A 22,416-nucleotide genomic window follows, 5' to 3' on the forward strand; every position below is an offset into this window, starting at 1 on the left:
TGCAACCAGACAACTAAAAGATTTAAAGGTTTTCATTTGTGCTGAAATATAATTTTTAAGGTTTTTCAAAAAGGTATATTTGAAATAGACTGAAAAAATAGGATAAGAAAATGAACTTAATTAAACTATTTGAAAGTAAACTGCAAACATCTTGACAGTAGTGTTTCAGCATGCATGACCAAAAAATAAGGATAATTCCCACCATACCATTATCCCATCTAACAAAGTCAACCCTAACTCCCTATTATTATCCTAAAATCAGTCCATATTCAAATCCCCACTGGTTCCAAAAGTACCTTTTGTGGGTGTCTGAACTCGGGCCCAAAGACTTCACCTGATATTTGGTTTTGTTTCTTGTATCATTTTTAGTCTAGAACAATTCCTTTCATTTCAGTCTCATCTTATTTTTCCGCCAGGGCATTGACTTTGTTGAAGGTACCAGATATTTCATCTTGGTAATATCCCACCTTTTGTATTTGTGTGTCTCACTGTTTCCTTGTGGCATCTGTTAATCCCTCCATCCTTATTTGTTTGTGTCTTTGTTTTCTGGTGAGTGTGTGGGAGAGGGTATTGGGGGTTGAATTCATGGCCTTTGAACTGAGCTACCTCCCCAGCCCTTTTTATCTTTTGAGACAGAGTCCCACTAAGCCACTAAGGTTACCCAAGTTGGGCTCAAACTTGTGATCCTCCTGCCTCAGCCTGCTAGAATGCTGAGATTACAAGCATGTGCCACAAGCATGGCTCCTCTGTCTTTTCTATAAATCAGAATTAAGGTGAAGTTGGTTAGAGGCAGGCTCAACAGCACTGAGAAGAAAATCCCACAGGTCAAGCTATGATCCTGGCCTGAGTCAATCATTTCACTGATAGTAATAAAATGGCCATTTCTTAATCATCTTATTCCTTCTAGCATTGGCTGGTGTCTTAGTTACTTCTCTTCTTGCAGAGACAAAATAACAGACACCCCAAGATAAAGGAGGAAAGACTTAGCTCAGTCCACAGTCAACTGTTTGCAAGGCAAGGAGGCATGACAGATGGGCCTCGCAGCAGAGAAACAGCCCTTTGCCTAGCAGGCAGGAGGCACAGAGGCAGTGAACATCAGCAACAAGCAGGTAGCCTGCCTTTCCCTTTTATCCCATCCAGGCTACCAGCCTTTTGGGTGGTGCCATCCAGAACTATGCTAATTTCAATCAAGGGACTAATTTATTACCACACACCCCTAATCCCATATCATACATCCTAGATCCAGCCTTTGATGCTCAGGAAAATGGAGAATGTCCAAAACTAATTAGGTCAAAATGAATATATTTACTAATAAATTCGTTTGTGATGTTGACTTTTTTTATTCTCTAAAAGTTATCTGAAGGCCCATGATGAATACAATCATTAAATACTACTAATATGTGCTCATATAATAAAAAAGAGAAAAATTTATTTCAAGGACTATTATCCATATCGAAGTTATTTTCCATTGTTAAATTATAAATTCATTTAAATCCAGCATTCTTGCTTTATACTTTTAGCTATGTTTCTCAGATTTTTGACATATTTACTTTGTATTTAAAGTAGTTTTGACAAAGAAAAACAAAACTTCCAACAGTGACAAAGGTATGGCTACTTCCTTTTATTGGCTATTCCTAAAAACAACATTAAGATTTTAAATGTTTTCCTAAGACAGGAATGTGGAATGTGGAGGTGAGAAATAGCTACATAAATCATGTCTCAAGTTCAGCATTCTATTCATCAGAGGAATAGCTGTAGCTGTAGTTGGATTGTTAATCAGTGCTGTGACTGAGTTGGATGAATCACTGTTGGAAAACTCTTCATGTGGCTAGTCTTTGTTTTAGGCAGCAAAATCACTACCATGAAAATAAAAATGTCTGAAAATTGGGGACCAATATATTGACCCTGTGTAGAAAAGGGCAGGATCCAATCACTCTCTCTCTCTCTCTCTCTATCTCTCTCTCTCTCTCTCTCTCCCCTTGTCTCTCCCTCCCTTCATTGTTCTCCTAACCCTCAGAAATCCTAGAGAGTGTGGGTTCCTCTCCCCTGGAGTGGAATCAAGCCAGCTGTTGGGCTATCAGAGACTCCCTATTCATTCCCTCTCATGCTTACATTCACATTACCTATTTCTGTTGCATGAAACCAAAACCCAGATGGAACCCCTAGAATATAAATCCTCTTGAAGGAAAGAGAAGCCTGATATTAAGACTCACACTCTGCAAGGGGGCCTGAGGGTAGGAGAGGATCGATAGTCTTTGCCTGGCTGGTTCTCACTCAACCTGCGGCAAGCCTGTCACCATGACAACAGGGCGCGAGACACCTGGGGCCTGAGCCCTTCTTCCTGACACCATCCAACCATCCTTACCTGATGGCAGCCAAAGGGATCAAGGGGTTGGTGGCCCAGAACTGCAAGGGGCAAATGATAGACTGAGGGTGGCAGCCTGCAGGACAGCAAGAGTATGGCTTTGAGGAAGGGTCCAGAGAGGAGGAAGACATTTCCTAGAGCACAAGACCAAGATAATAGCTGTGCAAAGCTCAGATTAAGGAGGGAGGCTCTGGAGACTGACTTCCCAGTGTTTCCTCTTGACACTGCACTCATCAGTTATGTTTCCAGGACAAGTCACATCCCCTCTCCATGCCTCTGTTCCCTCTCTGTCAAACGGGAAGATGGTAAGTGCACCTACCTCAAATCGCTACTGTAGGGATAAATCAGCTCATTCTTTCGAAGTACCTGTATCAGCCGCATAGCAGGAACTCAATACATGTCTCTTTCTGTAGACAGAGGAGGGGAAGGCTGTCCTGCCAGGGAGAGCCCACAAGACAGGTGAGGAAGACTTCGTTTGATCCCACAGACGAGGACGTTCAGAACACCTGCGTGCTCGACAGCTGATTGGAAGCCCTGAAGCAATCATGGAGCAAATGGGAACTCTTATTACTGTGAGGAGAATGGAAATGGCTTGGCAGTGCCCAACTACAGCAAAACCTTTGCTCCTCAGGAGCCCAACTCTCCGACTCATGGGTGTACTGTGTAGAAATACATGCACATGTTCACTTAGGTACAAGAATGCCTGTAGGAGCCATATGAATAGGAGCCCCAAAAATGGAAACTACCCAAGTGCACAGCAAGTATAGAATGGTAAACTGTATCATGAAAAACCTCTTCAGCAGAAAGAATAAACAAACTAAAACTACATCCAGCCAATAATGGGCGAACCTCACCAAATATTGAGCAAAAGAAGCCAAATACAGAAAAGCACTCACTGATTACTCTAGTTCAAGTTCAAGTTCACAACCAGACAAAAATTAAATATGCTGTTAGAAGCCAGGGAAGAGGTTGCCCTTGGGAGCTGGGGATTGTCTGGGAAGGGATGAAAAAGGAATTCCTGGGGTTCTGTTTCTTGATCTAGCTTCTGATTCCATGGGGACATCCAGTTGGTGAAAGTGTATCACACACAACTGGGTATAGTGACACACATCTGTAATACCTGCACTTTGGGAAGCCGAGACAGGAGAAGTATAAGTTGAGACCCACCTGAGCAATTTAGTCTCAAAATAAAAAAGTAGAAAGAGTTGGGGATATAGCTCAGTACAAAAGCCCTGGGTTCAATTCACAGTACTACACACACAGGATTTGTGTACTTTTTAATATCTTGCGGGGGGGTTGAGACAGGGTCTCATTACATAGTTGAGACTGTTCTGGAACTCACTATGTAGTCCAGGCTGGTCTCGAACTCACAGCGATCCTCCTGCCTCAGCCTTCCGAGTGCTGGGATTACAGGTATGTGCCACCACACCTGGCTATATCATTTATTTTTTAATGTCTTGAAAAAGTTACTTTTAACTCATTCATTTTCCAGCAAAGTATTTGCTATTCCCCAGTAAGTGCCAGGCATGACACTAAATATAGGCAGAGGAGACCTAAGGTGGTCCAAACACATCCTCTTTTCTGATGAGCTCAGATAAAGCCTTGATATTCGTCACATGTACCCTTTCTGGCCCAAGTTCTTCCCCCACCGCAGGCCGGGGCTTCTTGGTGCTGATTCCATGGGGATTTTCCACGGGGAGGCAGAGCATCAGAAGGACCAGAGCAGGCTCCTCTGCTAGAGACCTCCGGTTCAACACCAGGCCTGGTCAGCCCCGCTGGCCATCAGCTCCTTCCCTTCTTTATCTAGACTCCCATGCACTCCAACTTCCTAGTCTTTCCTCTGCCAAACCCAGCCCTCCTCACAGAGCCCCAGGAGAGGGATTAGAAACAGGATTAGAACAGGGTTCAGCTGGGCCTTAAACAGATGTGGTTTCACACAGTGGTTCCACCTGTGATGCCGGACAAGTCCTCCCATGTGTCTAAGCCTTGAGTTCCTCATCCGAAAAAGGAAATTTCCCTTGCAGGTACTTCTCAGTGCTGCTGGGAGCCCAGAAAGGACCTAATACATATAAAGCATTGGCACAGTGTCTGTTGCCCAGTAAATGGTAGTGACAATGGTTCAATGTCTCCGGCACACGTGGATTTAAATAGTATAAGGAAAGGTCTCAACCAGGACATATTAAATCACCCAACCTCATGATGACAGAAAGTCACCTCTGGACAGTGAGAACAGGAGAGGCATCCAGAGGTGAGAGCAGAGGGACGACAGGCCATTTGGCTGCTGTTTGCTCTCAAGTCAGTGACACAGAGAGGACTTTTAAGAGGACACAGGGAGACAGCTTACGAGAACTGCGGGCAGAAACATAGATTATACAGTCAATCGGAGAGCAACAGACATTATCCAATGACATTAAGTACATTTACAGCCTGATGCAGAGGCCCGTAAACCTACAGGCTCAATATTTTTTGTAAATAAGTTTTATTGGAATATAGCCACGCACACTCATTTACATGTAGTCTATGGCTACCTTCATGCAACAGCAGCAGAGTTCTCAACAAAAACGGTATGGCCGTGAAGCCAAGCACAGAAGGGGTGACCAGAAAAAACAGTGAATATTTAAATTTTTTAAATGTCTTATAGTAGAAGACACGTTGCCATTAACCCCCCTGAAAATACTTCCTCTTGCTTTGAACACATTTGTCCCGTCATTCTTTCCACCTCCTGGAGCAGTTCCGGAAGTCCTCTTTTGTGTGTTTCTCTGTAAGTTATGATCAAAAAGACGGTGAATGCTGCTGCTGACTGCCATCTAATGGAAAGACAGGCTCTTGTAAAAACATTACAGTGCGTCCTCAACCACCTTATTCACTGAATCTGGCAACATGTGACTTCTGGCTCTTCCTCAAAGTCCCAACGACCATGAAAGGTAAACGTTTTGAATGGATTCAGGACATCAAGGCAACCACAACAGCACACTAAAGACACTCACGAAAGAGAACTTCCAGAACGGCTTTACAAAATGGCAAGCACAATGAGATAAGTATATTTGAAGTTGGGGGAGTTAATGGCAATTTTTCTTTCACTGTAATTTTTTATTTGTGTACACCATATTTTTCTATCATTGTTAGCATTTTAGTTCACCTTTTACAGAATGTATGCTGACCCCTAACCCAGACACCTAGCTCCTGGGTGCAGAAATCCTCCCACTGCTCCGCAAGGGGTGCTCTCGATGTATTGCCAAGTAGGTATCTATCTCTGGAGGATCAGTAAGTAAAATGTAAAGTAAGATGTGTGCGTAAAAGCCCCTTATAGAACATGCTAGTGTGCTTGCAGACAACCTGAGCATGTCCTCCTGTGTAGGTTCAATCATCTCTAGATTATTTATAATACCTAATGCAATGTAAAGGCGGCTAACTTGTCATGACACGTATTCTTTAGGAATAATGACAATCTGTACATGGTCCCATTCAGGCCATCACAGGCCCAACCATGTAGTGCATGCAAGAGACTGGAGAACTGTGCTCCACAAAGGAGAGCAGGGGACTGCAGGCCTGAGCAGAGGTGGAGGCCACAGCAGGCCACACCCGCACATGGGTCCATTCGCATGGATTCAGCATAGGTTCGGGGCTCTGCAAATTCAAGTTTGGCTTTCTGGAACTTTCTGGAATTCTGGGGTAAATTTTCAATCCATGAATCTATGGATGTGGAACCTTCAGAGAGGGGAGGTTGACTGTACCTTTCTGTATACAAACCACATGTGTTACAAAAGGTAAATTGTACGTTACACAATAAAATACAAAGAAACACATGTCTACTACACAGCCACATTATGTATTTAAGAACATTTATCAAACACAATGGAAGGCACCCTCCGAGCCAGGAGGATGAGCGAAGTCACGGGGGTGGGGTGGGAGTGAAATGCAGACAGAGGGCAGTGACCAGCTATGAATGGAGCAGGACGATAAAGTTCATTCTGCGCCCCTGAAAACTATAGTTTTTTTCAACTAAAAATCTTAAGGAAGCCAGGTGTGATGACACACCTTCGTAATCCCAGCACTCTGGGAGGCTGAGGCAGAAGCATCACAATTTAGTGACTTAATGAAATTCTGTCTCAATATAAAAAATAAAAACGGGATGGGGATGCTGCTCAGTGCCTAAAGCTCTAGGTTTAATCCCCAGTACCACCATTCAAAAAAAGAAAAACAATCTTAAGGAGAAGTCAAACATTCCAACTTCAGCACAGGGGTCTGATCCAAGGCTGCACACCACCGCCAGCAGCTTCATGCCCGGCCTCCTCAGGTCTCAGGCAGCCCAGCAGCTCTGTGGGTATTCCAGTGGCCACAGGCAGTTCGAGGACCGGGGATGGCACAGTGGGCCGGCGGGGCACGGCAGGCTGGCTGCCTTATCGCACCGGACAGAGCAGACAGCGTGGGGCCTGACACGGGCCCTCCCGTGGCCACAGCAGGGCAGCGGGCTTTTTCTTCCCCCTGACCATCTTTGAGCTCAAGATCAGACACAGGGAAAGATTAAAACAAATATGAATTTAATCAAGGGATTCTGCTGTCCTGGGGTGGAAACAGGAGCCTGCTGACATAAAGAGAGGCTGGAGCGCTAGGGAGCCAGAGTGGAATCAAAGCCGCTTGCTTACCACTAACCGCTCAGATGATCCATATCATAACAACAAAAGAGAAAAACAATTATTTATTCTTTTTGATGTTGCAGCTCAGCAGCAACTTGCTTTTTGAAGAGAGCAAGGTCAAAACCAAGTTATTGTTTTCGCCTGAAACTTTGACAGGGACTCCGAGTTCTTCCGTGTGACCTAGTTAGATGAGAGATGTGAGAAACGTGAAGATGTTCATTTCTTCTGGGCCGTGGACTAGGGCCTCCTTTCTTCTGCTTCCCTCCCTCCTCCTGGCCATTTCTCTCACCCATCTCTTCCTGTCCAGGACCCGAATGAGATGTCGCAGGGAACACAAAGGTTGCCAAGCAGAAGTTCTGTCTCGTCAGAGAGAGTCCGAAGCCAGGTTCTGTAGATGTAGCCCACTCCTCCGGGGTGGGCTGGAGAAAAGTTGCCCTTTCACTCCCTAATCCACTCACCAGACACTCACTGTGCAATGCAGACATGGTGCTGCCTGCCAGGGCCACAGGCACAGACACAGCAGTCTCGGCCCCTGTGCTCTGGAATTTATCATTCACTAAGAGACACGAAGAGCAGATAGTAACGCAGATGCATCAAGGAAGCATGGGGCTTCTGGAGAACACAGGCCCTTGTAACCTAGACCTGGATGCAGGAGAACCTGCTCCACAGAAGTGGCCTGTAAGCTAAGTCTGACAGGTAAGTCAGAGTTGGCCAACGGAGAACAGGCAGGGAGGGTGTTGGGGCAGAGAGAGAAGCACACACACAGGCCTGAGGGTGAGAACGTAGGTTCAAGCAACTGGACACTGTGAGCCCTGTGGGCTTAGGAGCTTGTCAAGGAGAGGGGAGTTTCTGGAGCCTGAGAGCTTGGCAGGGCCCAGCTCTTTCAGGAACTGGGAACCACTATGAGGTGTTTGGATTTTTTTTCTTCATAGCATTGAGGAGCTACCCTCAAAGCCCTTCCACAGGGACCCCTGTGGTCAGGGTGACTTCAGAAAATCCACTGGGGCCCACAAGACTGAGCAGGGACGCAAGCCTGGAGTGAGATGTGACATCACAGGGGACAGAGAGGCATCAGGGAGCTGGAGACAAGGGGAGCTTCCAGGGCTTTAACGCTCCAACTAGATGTTGAAACTGAGGACCTCTCAAGTTGGGCCACACCCAGAAGGAAACCGACAGCACCAGCAGGTGTGGCTCCCACCATTTCAAAGCTGTCCAGCTCTGAAGCCAGTAGGGCCTGACACCCTGTGCTCCAGGTTGGCTCCTGCTGTAGTTCATTTTCTGTTGCAATTTTAAAAAACAAACTAAGATTGGGTGCTTTGTGAAGAATACAAGTTTATTTTTGGCTTATGATTCTGGGGACTGGAAAACCCAAGAGCATGGTGCCTACATGAGAGGAGAGATCCATGCCACATCTTAACATGGCAGAGGGCATCACAGGAGGAGACAGAGCCACGTGCCTGCTCGGGTCTCTCCTCCTCTTCCCGCCCCCCCCTTGGTACTGGGACTCGAACTCAGGACCTTGCACTTGCCAGGCAGGCACGACACCGCAGAGCTACATCCCTAGCCCTCTCCTCTTTACAAAGCCCCTGATGCTATCCTAGGAGCCACACTCAACCTCATCTAATCCTAATTCCTTCCCAAGACCTCACCTCTCAATACCATAATATAAGGATTTGAAGATTAGGTTTTTAACACATGAATTTTGGTGGAACACATTCACATCCTAACAAGTTCCCTGAAAGCAAACTCTAAAACGGGGATATGGTTCAGCAGCTTATTGGAAATGGTCCCAGAGGGCCAGGGATTTACCTCAGTGGTTCCACCACCCGAGGTCAATCCCTGGTATCAAAAAAAGAAAAAAAAAGAAAAACAATGAAATGATCCCAGAAAGCCATGGTGGGAAGCAAAGAGTGGGAAGGGAAAAAAAGGCATCCAACACTGATCCAATAATGATCAGGTTTCTCCTCCAGACAAAAGGGGTTCAGTCCCATGAAGGCCCTGGGACATGCCTGAGGGGTATCCCATCTGAGGGGACTTATCATAAAGCTGAGGGGCTTATCCACCATTTCCTTGTGGTCACCTTTAAAAGCTATTCCTGCTTTCAGATACTCTGAGCCTGTCCCATGCAGCGCTGATCACCCTCCTGTACTCCTGACCTCAGGTAATTGCCATTCTTTGCAATAAGAAACCTGATGCAAAGACACCAGAAAAGACACCCATTGTATCTGCTCCACACAGTGAATCACCAAGTTATTGAGCTGTAGATTGATGAATGAATTTAGCTATTTTTGAAAAGAAAAAAGAGCATTTTCTCCAGATTCTATGGAAATTAATTTCTGCAAAGCCCAGCTCAAACAAAGAAGGCCTGAGAGGGCCTGAGAAAAAGCAAGAGATAAACAAAATGTGACCTTCAATCCCATCCTTACAAAGGCCAGACTGAAGACCAGAGGACTGGCCAGCTTACCACTTCCACATGCCTGGCTCAGCTTGTATTGTCCAGCCCCTATGTTCCCAAAGTCCTATATCCTGTGTCTTCAGAGCCTTGGAGAGAAGTGCTAGCAAATTACCAATCCCAGGGTAAAGCCTCAACCCCTGACAGATGGAAAGTTGGTGGATAGAGACCTTGCCTCTTGTCCTTGGATGGGGTAGCACAGGATATGCCCCTCCTCCACCACTGCACACCCTACAGGGGTGGGAATCCCAGCTGCATGTGGGTGACTAGTGTGATTATGCGCCCCCTTCTGGCTGCCTTCCTCCTCGTGCCTCTCCCACTCCCAGTGGTGCTAAAGGCAGCTCGTAGCAGTGCATGCTAAGGTCCCAAAGGTTCCTGTGCTGGAAGCGTGGTCCCAGGGTGGCAGTGGCAGTGCGGAGATAGTGGGACCTTCAAGAAGGAAGGTTTAGTAAGAGGAATTAGGTCATGAAGATTCACCCTCAAAAGGAATTGACACTGGTCTCCTGGAGTTCTGGGGAGCCTGGCCTTTGAACCCTTCCGGCTTCCTGTCTTGCCTTGTGATCTCTTCTGTATAGTTCCCACCACTGTGATGTCATCTGCCACAAGGTCCTCACCAGAGACCAGACTGGGCCACCCACTCTTGGCTGATACTGCAGCAGGCATTCTTCCCAACTCCTCATTTCAGAGATCGTTTATCAGCTCACTGCTAGTCCTTTTCCTATTCTAAGTGTTTCCTGATACCATTTCCCCAATTAATAAACTTACACTCAAATCCTTGCTCAGGTTTAGCTCCGCAAAGGTTTAGCAACTGGAGGCCGAGGGCAGTCATTAGCTCACGAGGACGGTGTCCCAGTGGTCAGGGTTACCCTTCTTCTACACACCAGCCTCCTCTCCTCCCCGGCTCCCCTTCACCCCCATCCCTCCATGTATACTCCCACACCACAGCCCACCACCCTCCTAAGCACCCTTGGTATACATCTCTTGCTTCTACCCACCTAGCATCCATTCCTGTTTTGCTACTAATTGTGCCCTTGTTTTTCTTAGAAATAGATGGTAAATGTCATGCTCCCAGCTTTTCTCCCTCTCCACATCTAGACCCTTCGCCTTTCGACTATAGTTTATCTCACTAAAGAAGCAAGTTTATGTCCCTACTCTGTAGGCTCCATCTTCTTGCTCTGGTACAGAGATGAAGCAGAGTAATGGTGTGCACAGCCTGACACCAGCCTTTGCAGTCACATCACTGTTCTGCTTGCTGACTTGTGACTTTGATGTCACCATGAAGTGGACATATCAAGCTGGTCAGCTGGTCCCAGGAGGAGAAGAGAGCTAAAGAACAGAGCTCTCTCACAGCTAACTGCTCCAGTCAAGTCCAGCCTGGAGCAGAGCCTCCAGCCAACCCTCAGATGTGACTGCAACAGATACTTCCTGCTGTGGGCCCCAGATTCTATGACTGTGATTGGAAAAGGGACCATTTGTGACACCATGCCTCAGCTCCAGAGAAGACCTGTGTCCACCAGTGGTACTTGTACCCTGGCAGCCTGACCACAAACAGGCATGTGATTCAAGCCAGTGAGACACAACCCTAGACATTTCTTGGAACCCCAAAGAGGGAGGTGCTCCTATTCCACTGGGGTGTGGGTTGGCAGCCAGTTGCTGTGGGCTGCCATCTTCCCACTACAAAGGAGATGACTTTTGGAGAACAGAGGAGTCATGTGCTGGAAAACTAAATCTGCTCCCACAAAAAAAGAAAACAGAGAAAGAAAAAGAAAGTCCTGACTTGTAGCATTCGCCAATTTCCATGACATAAATATACCCATCATAGCCAATTTCATGCTACCAGTGATTTTACAACTGGTGCCCAAAATTCCCGAATGTTTTACTGTTGGCTTCAGCACATCCTTGCAATGGAACCCATACCGTGGAAAGCAGAGCCAAAAGATGGACAGATAGGCAGTATTCTGGTGCTACTATTTAAGCCCTAGATCTAGCCATGCCTGAAATTGATTAAGTCCACTCCTGAACTTATGTGAGCCAACAACTTTCTTTTGTTTCTTCTACATCCAGTCTGATTTGTATTTCTTTCATGTGCAACCGAAAGAACACTAAAATACAACCCTATGCTCCTCCACGTTTTTTTGCCTTGATGAATCATATCACATCATTAAAAATAATAATAGTGGGCCTGGGATTTAGCTCAGTGGTTCCACTGCCTGTTTTGCAAGCACAAGGACCCAAGTTCAATCCCTGGTACCAAAAAAAAAAAAAAAGAAAAAGAAAAAGAAAAGAAAAGAAAGAAACTAAAAATAATAATAGTGGCAAAGCAACTATTTACAGAGAACCAACTATGTGTTAAACGTTTTCTAGAGAAGTTATTCCTGCTATCTTCACATCAATCTGACAAGATAGACATCATTGGGTCCCCTGAACAGATGAGCAAAAGGTGGCAGAGAGACTCTGAAGGTCATATGCATGAGCCAGAAGGAAACCCAGATCTAACTGACAGCAGAACCCATGATACATCAGCCTCCCCTTTGGGGCTCCCTCACCTCTCACCTTAGCCACTAGCCAATTTTCCTGCCTAGAAGGCTTTGGAAATCATCTCCACCTGGTAATCTCTATCCCGTCATTTCAGAGGCCAAGTCATTTGTCCAAAGTCACCAAGGCACATAGTAGTAGGGCCAGGGTGGGACCTCTGTCTTTAGCCTGCTAGTTCTCTTCTTTGTCCACTTTGCCAGTTGGCTTTGGCTGGTTGGTTGATTGGTTGGTTGGTGGTGGTGGTTGTTGTTGTTAATTGGCATTGCTTGGGATTGAGCCCAAGGCCTCACACATGCTAGACCAGTGTTTCACCACTAGCTATAATCCTATCCCTGCCAATTAATTGCCTCCGAGGAATGGAGTTTGTGCTTCATGTAACATTCCAGAAAACTGAGTAAACAGAGAGGAAAAATGTAGAACATTGTGGAAGTGCCCAGCGATAAGTGGTATATAAGCCACAGGCCTTGGGGCAGTGGCGGGCCCTGGCCTGCACTCAGAGTCTGCAGAGGGAAACAACTCTACCCCAGGATGATTCTCCCTTCACCTAGTCCTCAAGATTGACAAGATCTCTTGGAATTTATTTCTTCCTCCTGACCATGAGGAAATGGCCAGTCACCTGTAGATTGTGCTAGTATGTGGGATTCTAGGGATTCCACAGCTCCCCATACATGGCTTCTTCTCAAAAAAGCCCAGAGCCTGCTGGCTGAGTCACCAACCTCTCAGGCACTCAGGTGCTGACCACTCCTTTTCTCCTCCTTTTCTAGGCACACAGGTGCACAACAGGGCTGTTCAGTCAGTCACTTAAGCTGTTTGCTGTGGGATTGTTCCCACACAGCACACACAGACTGACTTGGAGCAAGGAATGGTTTCCCAAGGAAAATGGGGAGGTTCTTACCAGAAGAATCAAGAGAGGTTGTTGAATATAAAACAACAAATTCCCATGATGTTCATCTCTGCTCTAGACCAACATCCAAGTCTAGATTTCTCACCTAGTCTCCTCATTTTTAATCACCTTCTAAACAGCCCCTTCTCAACAGTGGCAGCCCCAAATCCTTCAACTTTCCCCTCACCAAAAAAGAACTCCTCCATTAGCTCCTGCTCTCCCACCTATAAAATCCAGAGTCCTAGACTTGAAACTTAAAAGTCTTCATACTGAGGCCCTAACATGATTCTCTAGCCTCTGCACCTTCATCTTTCCCTCACTCACTCGCCTGACATTTCAGCCAAACAAGACCAGCTGCTCTTCTTCTAGCATATCTCACATCTGCTGTCCTCTGTGCCTTAACTCATGCTGTGCCCCTCCCCTGGAACACTTGTCTCATCCCATTTCCTTTCTCCCAGTCCTTGGAATCAAGCCCCAGCTCCAGGAAGAATCATGATTGCTGCGCTTATACCTCTTCTCCCATCTGATGATGCTCAATCCTCATCACCTTGTCCCTAGCACTCCGCCTGTTATGGCTTCTGTCTAGAGGTCCCCCCAAAGCCTCACATGTTCTCAGGCAGAGCTTTTGGGAGTTGGCTGGATCTAGAGTGTGTGATATTGGGATTAAGAGTGTGTGGTACTAAATTAGTCCACCAGTTGGTTCAGCATAGCTCTGGGTGTGGATAACACCCACTCTGGGTGTGGATGGCACCACCCCAAAGGCTGGTAGCCTGGCTGAGATAAAGGGAAAATGAGGCCTGCTGACTTCTGCTTTCTGCCTTCTGCTTGCCACAACATGGACTTTCTCCTCCGCAGTGCTCCTCTGCCATGCCACCCTACCCTGGAAACAGATGACTGTGGGCTGAAATCTCTAGAAACTGTGAGCTGAAATAAACCTTTCCTCCTTTAACTTTGGTTGTTGGATATTTTGTCTCCTCAATGAGAAAAGTAGCCAAGATGCCCACATCACCAAGACTGTGAGTGAGAGTAATAGGAGCATGAGAGCTAGGTCACCAAGTCAGCCTTCATATTAATCTGGACTCTAAACTGAAAAAAAAAAGACAAAACAAAACAAAAAACCATTCAGACCTCTTTAAATGCAAAGGTAATTGGCTCCCTTATCAATACACAGAGAGTGAAACAAGGCATTGCTGGACTCAGGGCATATTCATTTACACACAGACACACAGACACACACACACACATCAACCTGATTTTCTTGACACAGTGGACTCATTTCTTCCTACTGTCAGGAGCTTTCTCCGTGCAGCTGGAAAAAGTGGCTTCTAGTAATTCCAACTTATACCATCCTTTCAACCTAGGACCTCAAAAGGGAGACCATCTTCGGCTACCAAAACTCTGAGGATTCTGGGCCACTTGGGATATTGGATCTTCCCTGAACTAATCGCAGAGGCCTGAGGAAGACAGCTCTTGGCCTGACAGGCCAGCCTCCCTCATCCACATCAGGCCCAGCCCCACATTTAGAACATTTGGGACTCCAGGAAAGAGCAACCCCTTGCCAGAAGATAAGAGAAGAAAGACAGAATCACGGGCCCGAGAACCCTCACAACAGCCAAGGATGAGGACGGATTCACCTAGTACATTAGCAACCTGATCATTACTGCCAGTGGTGGCTAAGAGTCACAGGTGGGACAACCACCTTGACCCACCATCACAGCACTCCCATTTGCTGAGCCCCTGTGGCACATCACACAGATTAACATTCACTCCTCATGATGACCCTGTAAGATCAGTACCATGACAAGTCCCATTTCACATATGAGAAAAGCGAGGAAAAGGGGTCAGTCATTTGTCCACTGCCCCCCTAGTAAGAAGCTGAGGAGCAAGGATTCAAAGCCCGAGAGCCCAGTCCCAGAGCCTGGGTCTTCTATGCCCTGTCCACAGGAGAGCTTGGTGGTACCCTCGGGCTCTGCACCTGCAGGAGAGCAGAGCAGCCTGCTTCCCCACAAGGTTACAACCTCATATGTGCACAAATTCTCCTTCATAAAGCATCACAGAAGCCTGGCAACAGCTCCCACCCAGCCGTGCTCTTCACCTCGTGGGAGGAATCCAGCCCTGATCCCCACACAGCCTCCTCCCGGTCCCACTAGCCTCAGCCCTGGGCACCCTAGAATCCTCCACCTCTCAGCACCCCTGACTTCTTGCTCAGCCACAGGGGAAGTGGGGAGACAAGGAGCCCTCAGAAGTTTTGGAATGCTGTAGGAGGCAGAGGCCTCAGTTTGAGAACAGAAAGTAGAAGCTTGGGCCAGGAACCCTCTCCCCCAAAAGGGCAAGGGGGGACAGACCGACAGAGAAGGGGAGAGACACCAGGGGAGAAAGCAAAGCAGAAAGTAGGAGAAAGGGAACGAGATCATCTACACACTTCATTCTGCTCTCTGGACCTGAGGGCAAAATTGGGACAGAAGGAGCCCTTTTAAAACAAGAAGGTAGCCAGGCATAGCGGCACCTGCCTGTAATCACAGCACTTGGGAGGCTGAGGAAAGAGGATGTCCATGAGTTCAAAGCCAGCCTGAGCTATGTAGTGAATTCAAGGCCAGCCTGAACCACATAGCAAGACCCTGTTTCAACAAACAAACAAATAAGTAAATAAAACAGGCAGATAGAAGTTGGCAGCTACGTTTCTTGAGTTCTGATTCTCCTCAAGTCTTAGCAGGGTGAAAGGCTCCCATGGTGATGTTAGCTAAGGACAGATACCACCAAGAAATGCTCCCCACCAGACCCAACTCTATCCAACGAGCCTGATATCCAGAAGTCCCCAGGGTAACCTTGTCCTCTCCACCAAGGCTCCGGAAGTCAAAGTCTGTGGCCTCTGAGTCCTGGGAAGTGACGAGGTGCACGGGAGGACAGCACGGGAGGAGGGTGCCAGACCACTCAGCTTTCTCCCTGGGGTCTGAGCTCTTCTCTGACCCCATGTCACACCCCAGCATGTCTCATTCCTGCAGGGGAGCACAGATATCTTCCTTTGTCCCCAGTAAACTGTGTGACCTTGCTTAATCCCTTCCCTTCCCGGGACCCCAGGCTGCCAAGTCTGGGGGAGGGGGCTGAAACTCCTTGCTCCTGGGTTCCCGTCATTCTCCCCAAGCTTCAAGCCAGTGGAGCCCTCGTGAGGAGGCTGCTCAGGTCCCACCCCACCGTCCAATTTTCCTCTCCTGCCCACCTGCCTCGTAGAGCTTTGCTGCTCCATCCCTTGGAGGCCTTGCTAAGGAGCTGACCACCTCCACGTGAAGAGGCCTGACCAAGGGCAGGATGGGAGGTGGGATGGCAAATGAGAACAGGCTACACATCCTGAGATGGCAGTAGTTCCGATGGCCCTGGCGTTTTGGCTGGTGGTGGGCTGTAATCTCTGCACTCTGCGAGGCTAAGGCAGGAGGACCACAAGTTCAAGCCCACTTTGGGCAACTTGGTGAGATTTTGTCTTTAAATAAATAAATAAATAATAAATAGGGCTGGGGTTGTAGTCTAATACAATAGCCTGGGTTCAATTCCCTGAACAGAAAGGGGAGTAAAAATCTCTGGAAAGCAGATTGGCAGCACGGCTCCACCCTGCTCACTCCCACAGAACAGCACGGGCCTCTCCTGTATGGGGCAGCAATCCCAGGTCACGCAGCCCCTCCAGGCAGCAATCCCAGGTCACACAGCCCTCGCAACCTGGGACACATCTGCTTCCCTCTCTGCAGCCCGTGAGGGCGCTTGGGCCCTGCCATGACAGAGCAATACATCGCACGCCCCCAGCCTGCGCCAAATGTCAGCCATGTCGCCCGGTGCCCCACCCCACTCCCAAGAACCAAAGGCACCCCTTCCAGAGAAGAACAAGAGGGGCCTCGTCATTAATAGCGCTGGCGGCAAGGTAAAGCCGCCCGCCCGCCCCGTGCACCCTCGCCCATAATTATGCCAGCGCGGCTTTCATCCCCACGCGCACACGCGGAAAGTTTATTGTTGTATTTCGGCCTTTTTTCAGTCTCCTCTGCCTTTCATGCAAGGGGAAGGGTGCCAAGGGGTCAAAGCATCCTCCCCCAGAGCCTCTCCCTGCTTCAGTCCTTTTAGAAAAACACCCAAAGCCATAATTTGTCTTAGAATTTCTTTTGAAACAGCTACAAGAAAGACTAACGACTGCTCTTTTCCCTCTGTTTCTGATTCCAGCCATCCCTTTATCTGGCTTTCATTAGAGCCTCGGCCGCGCCTCTTTTGTGGGAGAGACTTGAGGGAGCCGAGGCAGTTTCCCAGCCGCTGTGATGTTGCTAAAGATTAAAAAGGAGCTTTGAAGCTGCACCAGTTCTCTGCGCGCCTCCTCGGTACAGGACCTCAGAAAGACCCAAGCCATCTGGCAAACCTGACATAAAGACAAAATAAAGTGATTGAAACAGTCTCTTCAAAGCCACAATGGCAGATTTGTTGATTTGGGCGTTATCTTTCATGCGAGGCCCTCAGAAGTCTCCAGAACACCTAGGCAATCTCAGGCGGGCCTAACTGGAGTGGAAGGAGCCTTCCAGGCGGAGGCTGAGAGGGCCCTGGCAGCGCCTGGCCTGGCGGGGGTGGAAGGATGGATTGCGGGCTGCTGGGAGTGGCCCGGGCACTCAACAGTTGCATCCAGGGTGGGCTCTGTGTCGCCAGCGAGACCATTCGCTGGGGCTCCAGCCTGCCTCTGCCCGCAGGGGCACCTGACACTCGCCTATGCGAGTCTGCCCTGAGCAGGAAGGGAGTGGCTGGGATGAAAGGGCGCTGCCCTGACTGCAACAGACAGCCTCTGCCCGTTCGTTAGTAATGTTCCATTCTCCAGGCAGGGAAGGCCTGCGCAGATGGCTGTCTGCCAGGGCCGGGGAAAAGCTTTCTTCAGCAAATTGAGCACTGGGCCAGCAGAGAGCCAAAGGTACCTCTGACCCACTTCTTCCTGATGCCCATGTTCCCGGAAACGGGCGCTGGACATTTCCTCCTTCCAAAGGGGCAGGGCCCGCCCCAATGGGCAGAGTTTCCCTTATCCTGTTGGGTGGCACCGCCTGCAGCTCCAGGCTCTGGATCCTGCTGTTTCATGGCCTGGATGGGAACTCTGGAGGGAGCCAGCATTAGAGCCAGCACTACAACTAAACAGAGCCTCCAGCACTGAGCTTCAGGCAATGGTGTGGGGGATCCCACCCCACACACCCACTACTGTTGGGACCACAAACTGCTTTGATGCCTCAGTTGTCCTCCAGGAGGAGTCAGATGCTGGGGCAAATCAGAGCTCTGTGAACATCCCTGAAAGGGCGCAGGTGGAGTCAGAGCAGGTGGGCCTCCGTTCCCCCACCTTGCTGCAAACAGCTGTGCTGCTTCCATCTGCTGCACACACCCAGCCTGATCTCCAGCCCTTTCTTAAGGTTCTGTTGATCCAGACATACAACTTAAAAGGCACAGGGTTACATCCTTCCTCTGACCTCTTTGAACCCGAGATTCCAACTAAACTGTTTCACCCAGTTTTAGTAAAATAATGAATTCTGACCACCAATCAACTACCAAGAATCTACTAAGGACCTACTGTGCACTCCCACCCAGAAAATGCGATATCTCCTGGTTCTCAGACGACAGCCCAGAGGAGTCTTAAAAGGTATTCACGCTCACCAGGGATAATGCAATAGGAACTTGTCATCTGCTCTCCAAAGCAGAGAGGGGCCGTCTGATCACAGGCCTGGGAGACAGCTCAGCCACCCACCCCACCTCTCCCTGTCTCTCTTGCCTACTCTCTCCGGCCAAAGAGACAGGACTAGGTTTCCCAGCTCCCCCTCCACTCCTCTGCCCCCTTCAGAGGGCCCACAGAAGGAAATGTCTCATCACAGCTGCCCCCCTGCTCTCCTTCTCCCAGAAGCACAGCTGGCCCAGGCATCAGAGTGGGAGGCTCACAACAGATTTCCTGGCTTCTTGGCATTGATGTTCCTGTGCAAGATTAGCCTTGTATCTGTACATCCTTCTAAGAGAGAAGGGAAACTGATGCCCTGGAGAGGCAGGGCCATAGATGAACATAGGAAGGGTACCTTCCAGATAGACAATTTGCCCCTCCTTTTCTAACCATGTTTCCCTATCTTCACTGTCTGGTGAACTCTTACTCAGCCTTCGAAACCTACCTCCAATGTCATGATTTCTGCGACGCTTTTCTGAGCTTCCTTCTCCCTAAGCTCACATTTTACTTCATGCACACCTGTTTTTGGTAGCCCTGAAGTTAAATGACAATAATTCTTCCAGGAAGAGGACACATGCCTGGACGTCCAAAGACCTCAGATCGGGTATCCATCAGCTGTGAGACCTTGGAGAGGTCATTTTGCCACCTTAATCACCAATTACCTCATCTGTAATGTGGAGAAAAAGCAAATGCATCCCTTAGGGGTTGTTCTGAAGATTAAATAAAGTAGTGTATGTGTAAGAGCCTAAAATTATACCCATCACATATGTGGATGTATGTTATATCCAACAGAGAGAGATTCCAGAAATATGAGCTTTGTTCCTCCCTTTGCAGTATGTGATCTTCTCGAGGACTGGCGTCAGGTCTCCATTCATTCAAGTACTCGTTCGGCCATGATCGCGGACCTCCTGTGGAGGACCAACCCCTGAGTCCAAAGCTGTCTTACCCAGGAAGTCACCATACAAGGTCCGTCCCATGGGAACAAACCCCACAGTGGGTCTTCTACACCTGCGCGGCTCCAGCACCTGCTTTGCCTAACAGTCCCTGCCCTTCCCAGGTGATTTGACTATGGCGGGTCTTCCAGGTCGAGACCAAAAGTTGACCAACTCCCACAAGGGTCAGCAGGCCTCTTTCCTGCACCAGGCATCCTCTGAGGGAACAGCCTTGTCCAAAAAACCTTGGAAGGAGAGAGACAAAGAGGAACCATCCTCACACCTAGGAAGTTCCCGGTCTGATGAAGGAAGTATTTGACACATCCCTAGGGAGTTTTAGCCTGATGGAAGAGACAGACACATAGCTTTTTGAAAACTCCCAGTCTGAAGGAAGAGTCTTATATTTCTGACTGGGGTAACTTTCAGTCCACTACTAGACAGCAGAGCCCCATTTTCCCAGACACTGCCTACTCTTAGTCTGATGGAGGAGACACATGGATCCTGACCTCAGCCCAATCTATTACTGATGTGGGTGAGACTATTCCGGTCACAGGGAACATTCCGCTAACAGAATCAGTGTGTGCCCATTGTAGCTTGATAGATAGATAAAACAACACATAGAGGGCCAAAGAGCTCAGTCTAGGGTCCCTGGCTGTGCAGTGTCTCTGTGTTTGTGGGCTCAGAAATGATATTCCTGGCTCTGAAGAGGCACCGACCTAATCCCCGGGGCTGGACACAAATGACACAGAATCCTCCGCCTCATACACATCCAGCCAAGTGCCCTCACCAGAGAATCAAGCCAAAGCTGGCCTGAGGCCCCACTGCTGGCATCTCGTGCCAACCTCACCAGGGGAGGCTTTCTCACGATCAGGGACATCTGGGCTGGCACAGCTCCCAGAGGCCACTGACATGAAAAGCGAGGGGCTCAGCGGAAACACCATCTGCACATCATAAAGCCTCTTGTGGTTCCCAGGGGCTGCCTCCAGCTGCAGGGGCATTGCCCGTTGCCGGGGAAAAGCAGAGGAAGGCACCAAGTGGCCGGGAGAGGGAGGCCAGGGTGAGAACAGCATTGCCAAGCAGCAGGAGAGAGAAGGAGGGAGCTCTTCCACCTGGCACCCGACACACTCTGAAAATGAATGTCACCTGAACTGTCACCCTGTCACAGCCCAAGTGGACACTGAGTTATGTCTGTTCCTAAAAGAGATCGAGGGGCAGGGTACATTAGTAGTTAAGAATTCAGTTCAAGAGTTGTGCTGCCTAAGTTCAAATCCCAGCCTCATTCCTTGGGTGAGCGGACCTCAGTTTTAAGGTCTGTACACCGGAGCTAGTACTAATCACACCTGTACTTTGCCAGGCTTGCTGTGAGAATTACAACTAATACTTGAACTGAGCTGTACACTTAATATCCATGCATTTGTTATATTTCCAAAAATTTCACTGTAACAGAGGTATGTGTCCCATCCATAAAGAAGGAGCTCAGTCCCTTTTGGCTCTCACTATTATCATTATTATAATCTGTCCTATCTGGAAGCCACCAAGAAGCCCTTGAACCAAGTATACCTTAGTGGTTACAGATGTTGAAACAGTTTCATTGGCTCTTCTGCCCAAGGCCCTGCCCCCAGCACCAAGGTCACAGTTGATTGGACAAAGGGTAGGCAGTAACTAGAGGGAAGCTCATCTACTGGCAGTTGAACACAGCCTATCAGTTTCTTCATGGAAAACTTGAACAGAGGGTCAGAGTATGTGAACTGGTGACCACACTGGGTCATGAAGAAATAGAGGAAAGAGGCAGAAAGAAAAAAAACAAACCAAAGTGAGACTAGCAGAGAGGAGGGAGCTATAAGTTTTCTAAGAGACAGGAAGAGATGGGGCAGGGGCATCCCATCCTGTGTTTTTTGGTTCCTAGAAGAGTTCCCAGCAGACAGAGATGTACCTATGAGATGCATCCTGCCAGGCAGCACAAATACAAATACACATATCAAGCACACAGACACACACCTACACACTGCATGCTTATATACATGCACTCATTTGTGCTTTTTCCACAAGTCCCCACCCACAGCTGGACAGCATTCAAAATGGCAAATCCCAAAAGAGTTTGATTTTGTGGAATAAGGCTCAGAAGCTGAGAGAGACAGTGAGCTGAATAGTTCTGGACACTAGAGTTGGAGGAAGTGGAGAGTGGGGAAGAGATAGCTGGCTATAGGGGGAAAATATAGGTGCACCAAGAGATACAATGGGGAATTCTATTAAATATCTGAATTGCAGTGTATGATGCTTACAGCAACCTGTCATCAAAATCTCATCCCTTGCCATCTCTCAGCTTTGCTGCCTCCCAGGTTGGCTCCATTCCTGGAGGGTTTGCCCCTTGCTATCGACAAGACAGATGCTGGCTTCTAGACCTCATGTCCCTTAAGCACAGATGATAGAAGGAGTTTTGTATCCTGGCTTGGGCTCCACGGAAGCATGCCCTGGGTGAAGGATTTGAGGACAAATGGATTCCTTGGGAAGCAATCCAGGAAACACTGGCAGGAGATGGGAGAAATGAGCCAGGAAAGGAAATGTTATCGTGCCAGTTATCTCTGTGGGGACCCACAGCATATCTCACTAGAAACACAGGGCAGAATATACACCCCAGAGGAGATGAGGATATTTATTCACCAGTTCCCCTCAGTCATTGTTTGAGGGTTGGAAGTAGGATTGCTTAAATTCTATACCCTAAGTACCTCAGTTGGTCTCCCCTAGCGGCCCTGGCTATTCCTTGGTGACACTGACTCCCTGGCACTCTGACCTGCTGTGCACATGGACAGGACAAGCACTAGCCGCCTGCAAGCACCCCCAGGTAGAGACACAGGGGCTGGTGGCCAGAACTTACACCAGTACAATGGAAAATGCCAAGGGGCTA

General features: G+C 48.3%; 1 protein-coding gene across 1 annotated transcript in view; it reads left to right on the plus strand.

The window, feature by feature from the left end:
- Positions 1–16,683: 16,683 nt before the first annotated feature.
- Positions 16,684–22,416, plus strand: part of Brd7 (bromodomain containing 7) — a 59,853-nt gene continuing 54,120 nt past the window's right edge. The window contains exons 1-3 of the mRNA XM_010629909.3: positions 16,684–16,779; positions 18,122–18,193; positions 20,485–20,568. Of these exons, the coding sequence (XP_010628211.1) occupies positions 16,684–16,779; positions 18,122–18,193; positions 20,485–20,568 (252 nt within the window). The remainder of the gene's footprint in view (positions 16,780–18,121; positions 18,194–20,484; positions 20,569–22,416) is intronic.

This window comes from Fukomys damarensis, unplaced genomic scaffold (genome assembly GCF_012274545.1).
Source record: "Fukomys damarensis isolate Sample0158 unplaced genomic scaffold, DMR_v1.0_HiC HiC_scaffold_32, whole genome shotgun sequence".
Taxonomy (NCBI): Eukaryota; Metazoa; Chordata; class Mammalia; order Rodentia; family Bathyergidae; genus Fukomys; species Fukomys damarensis.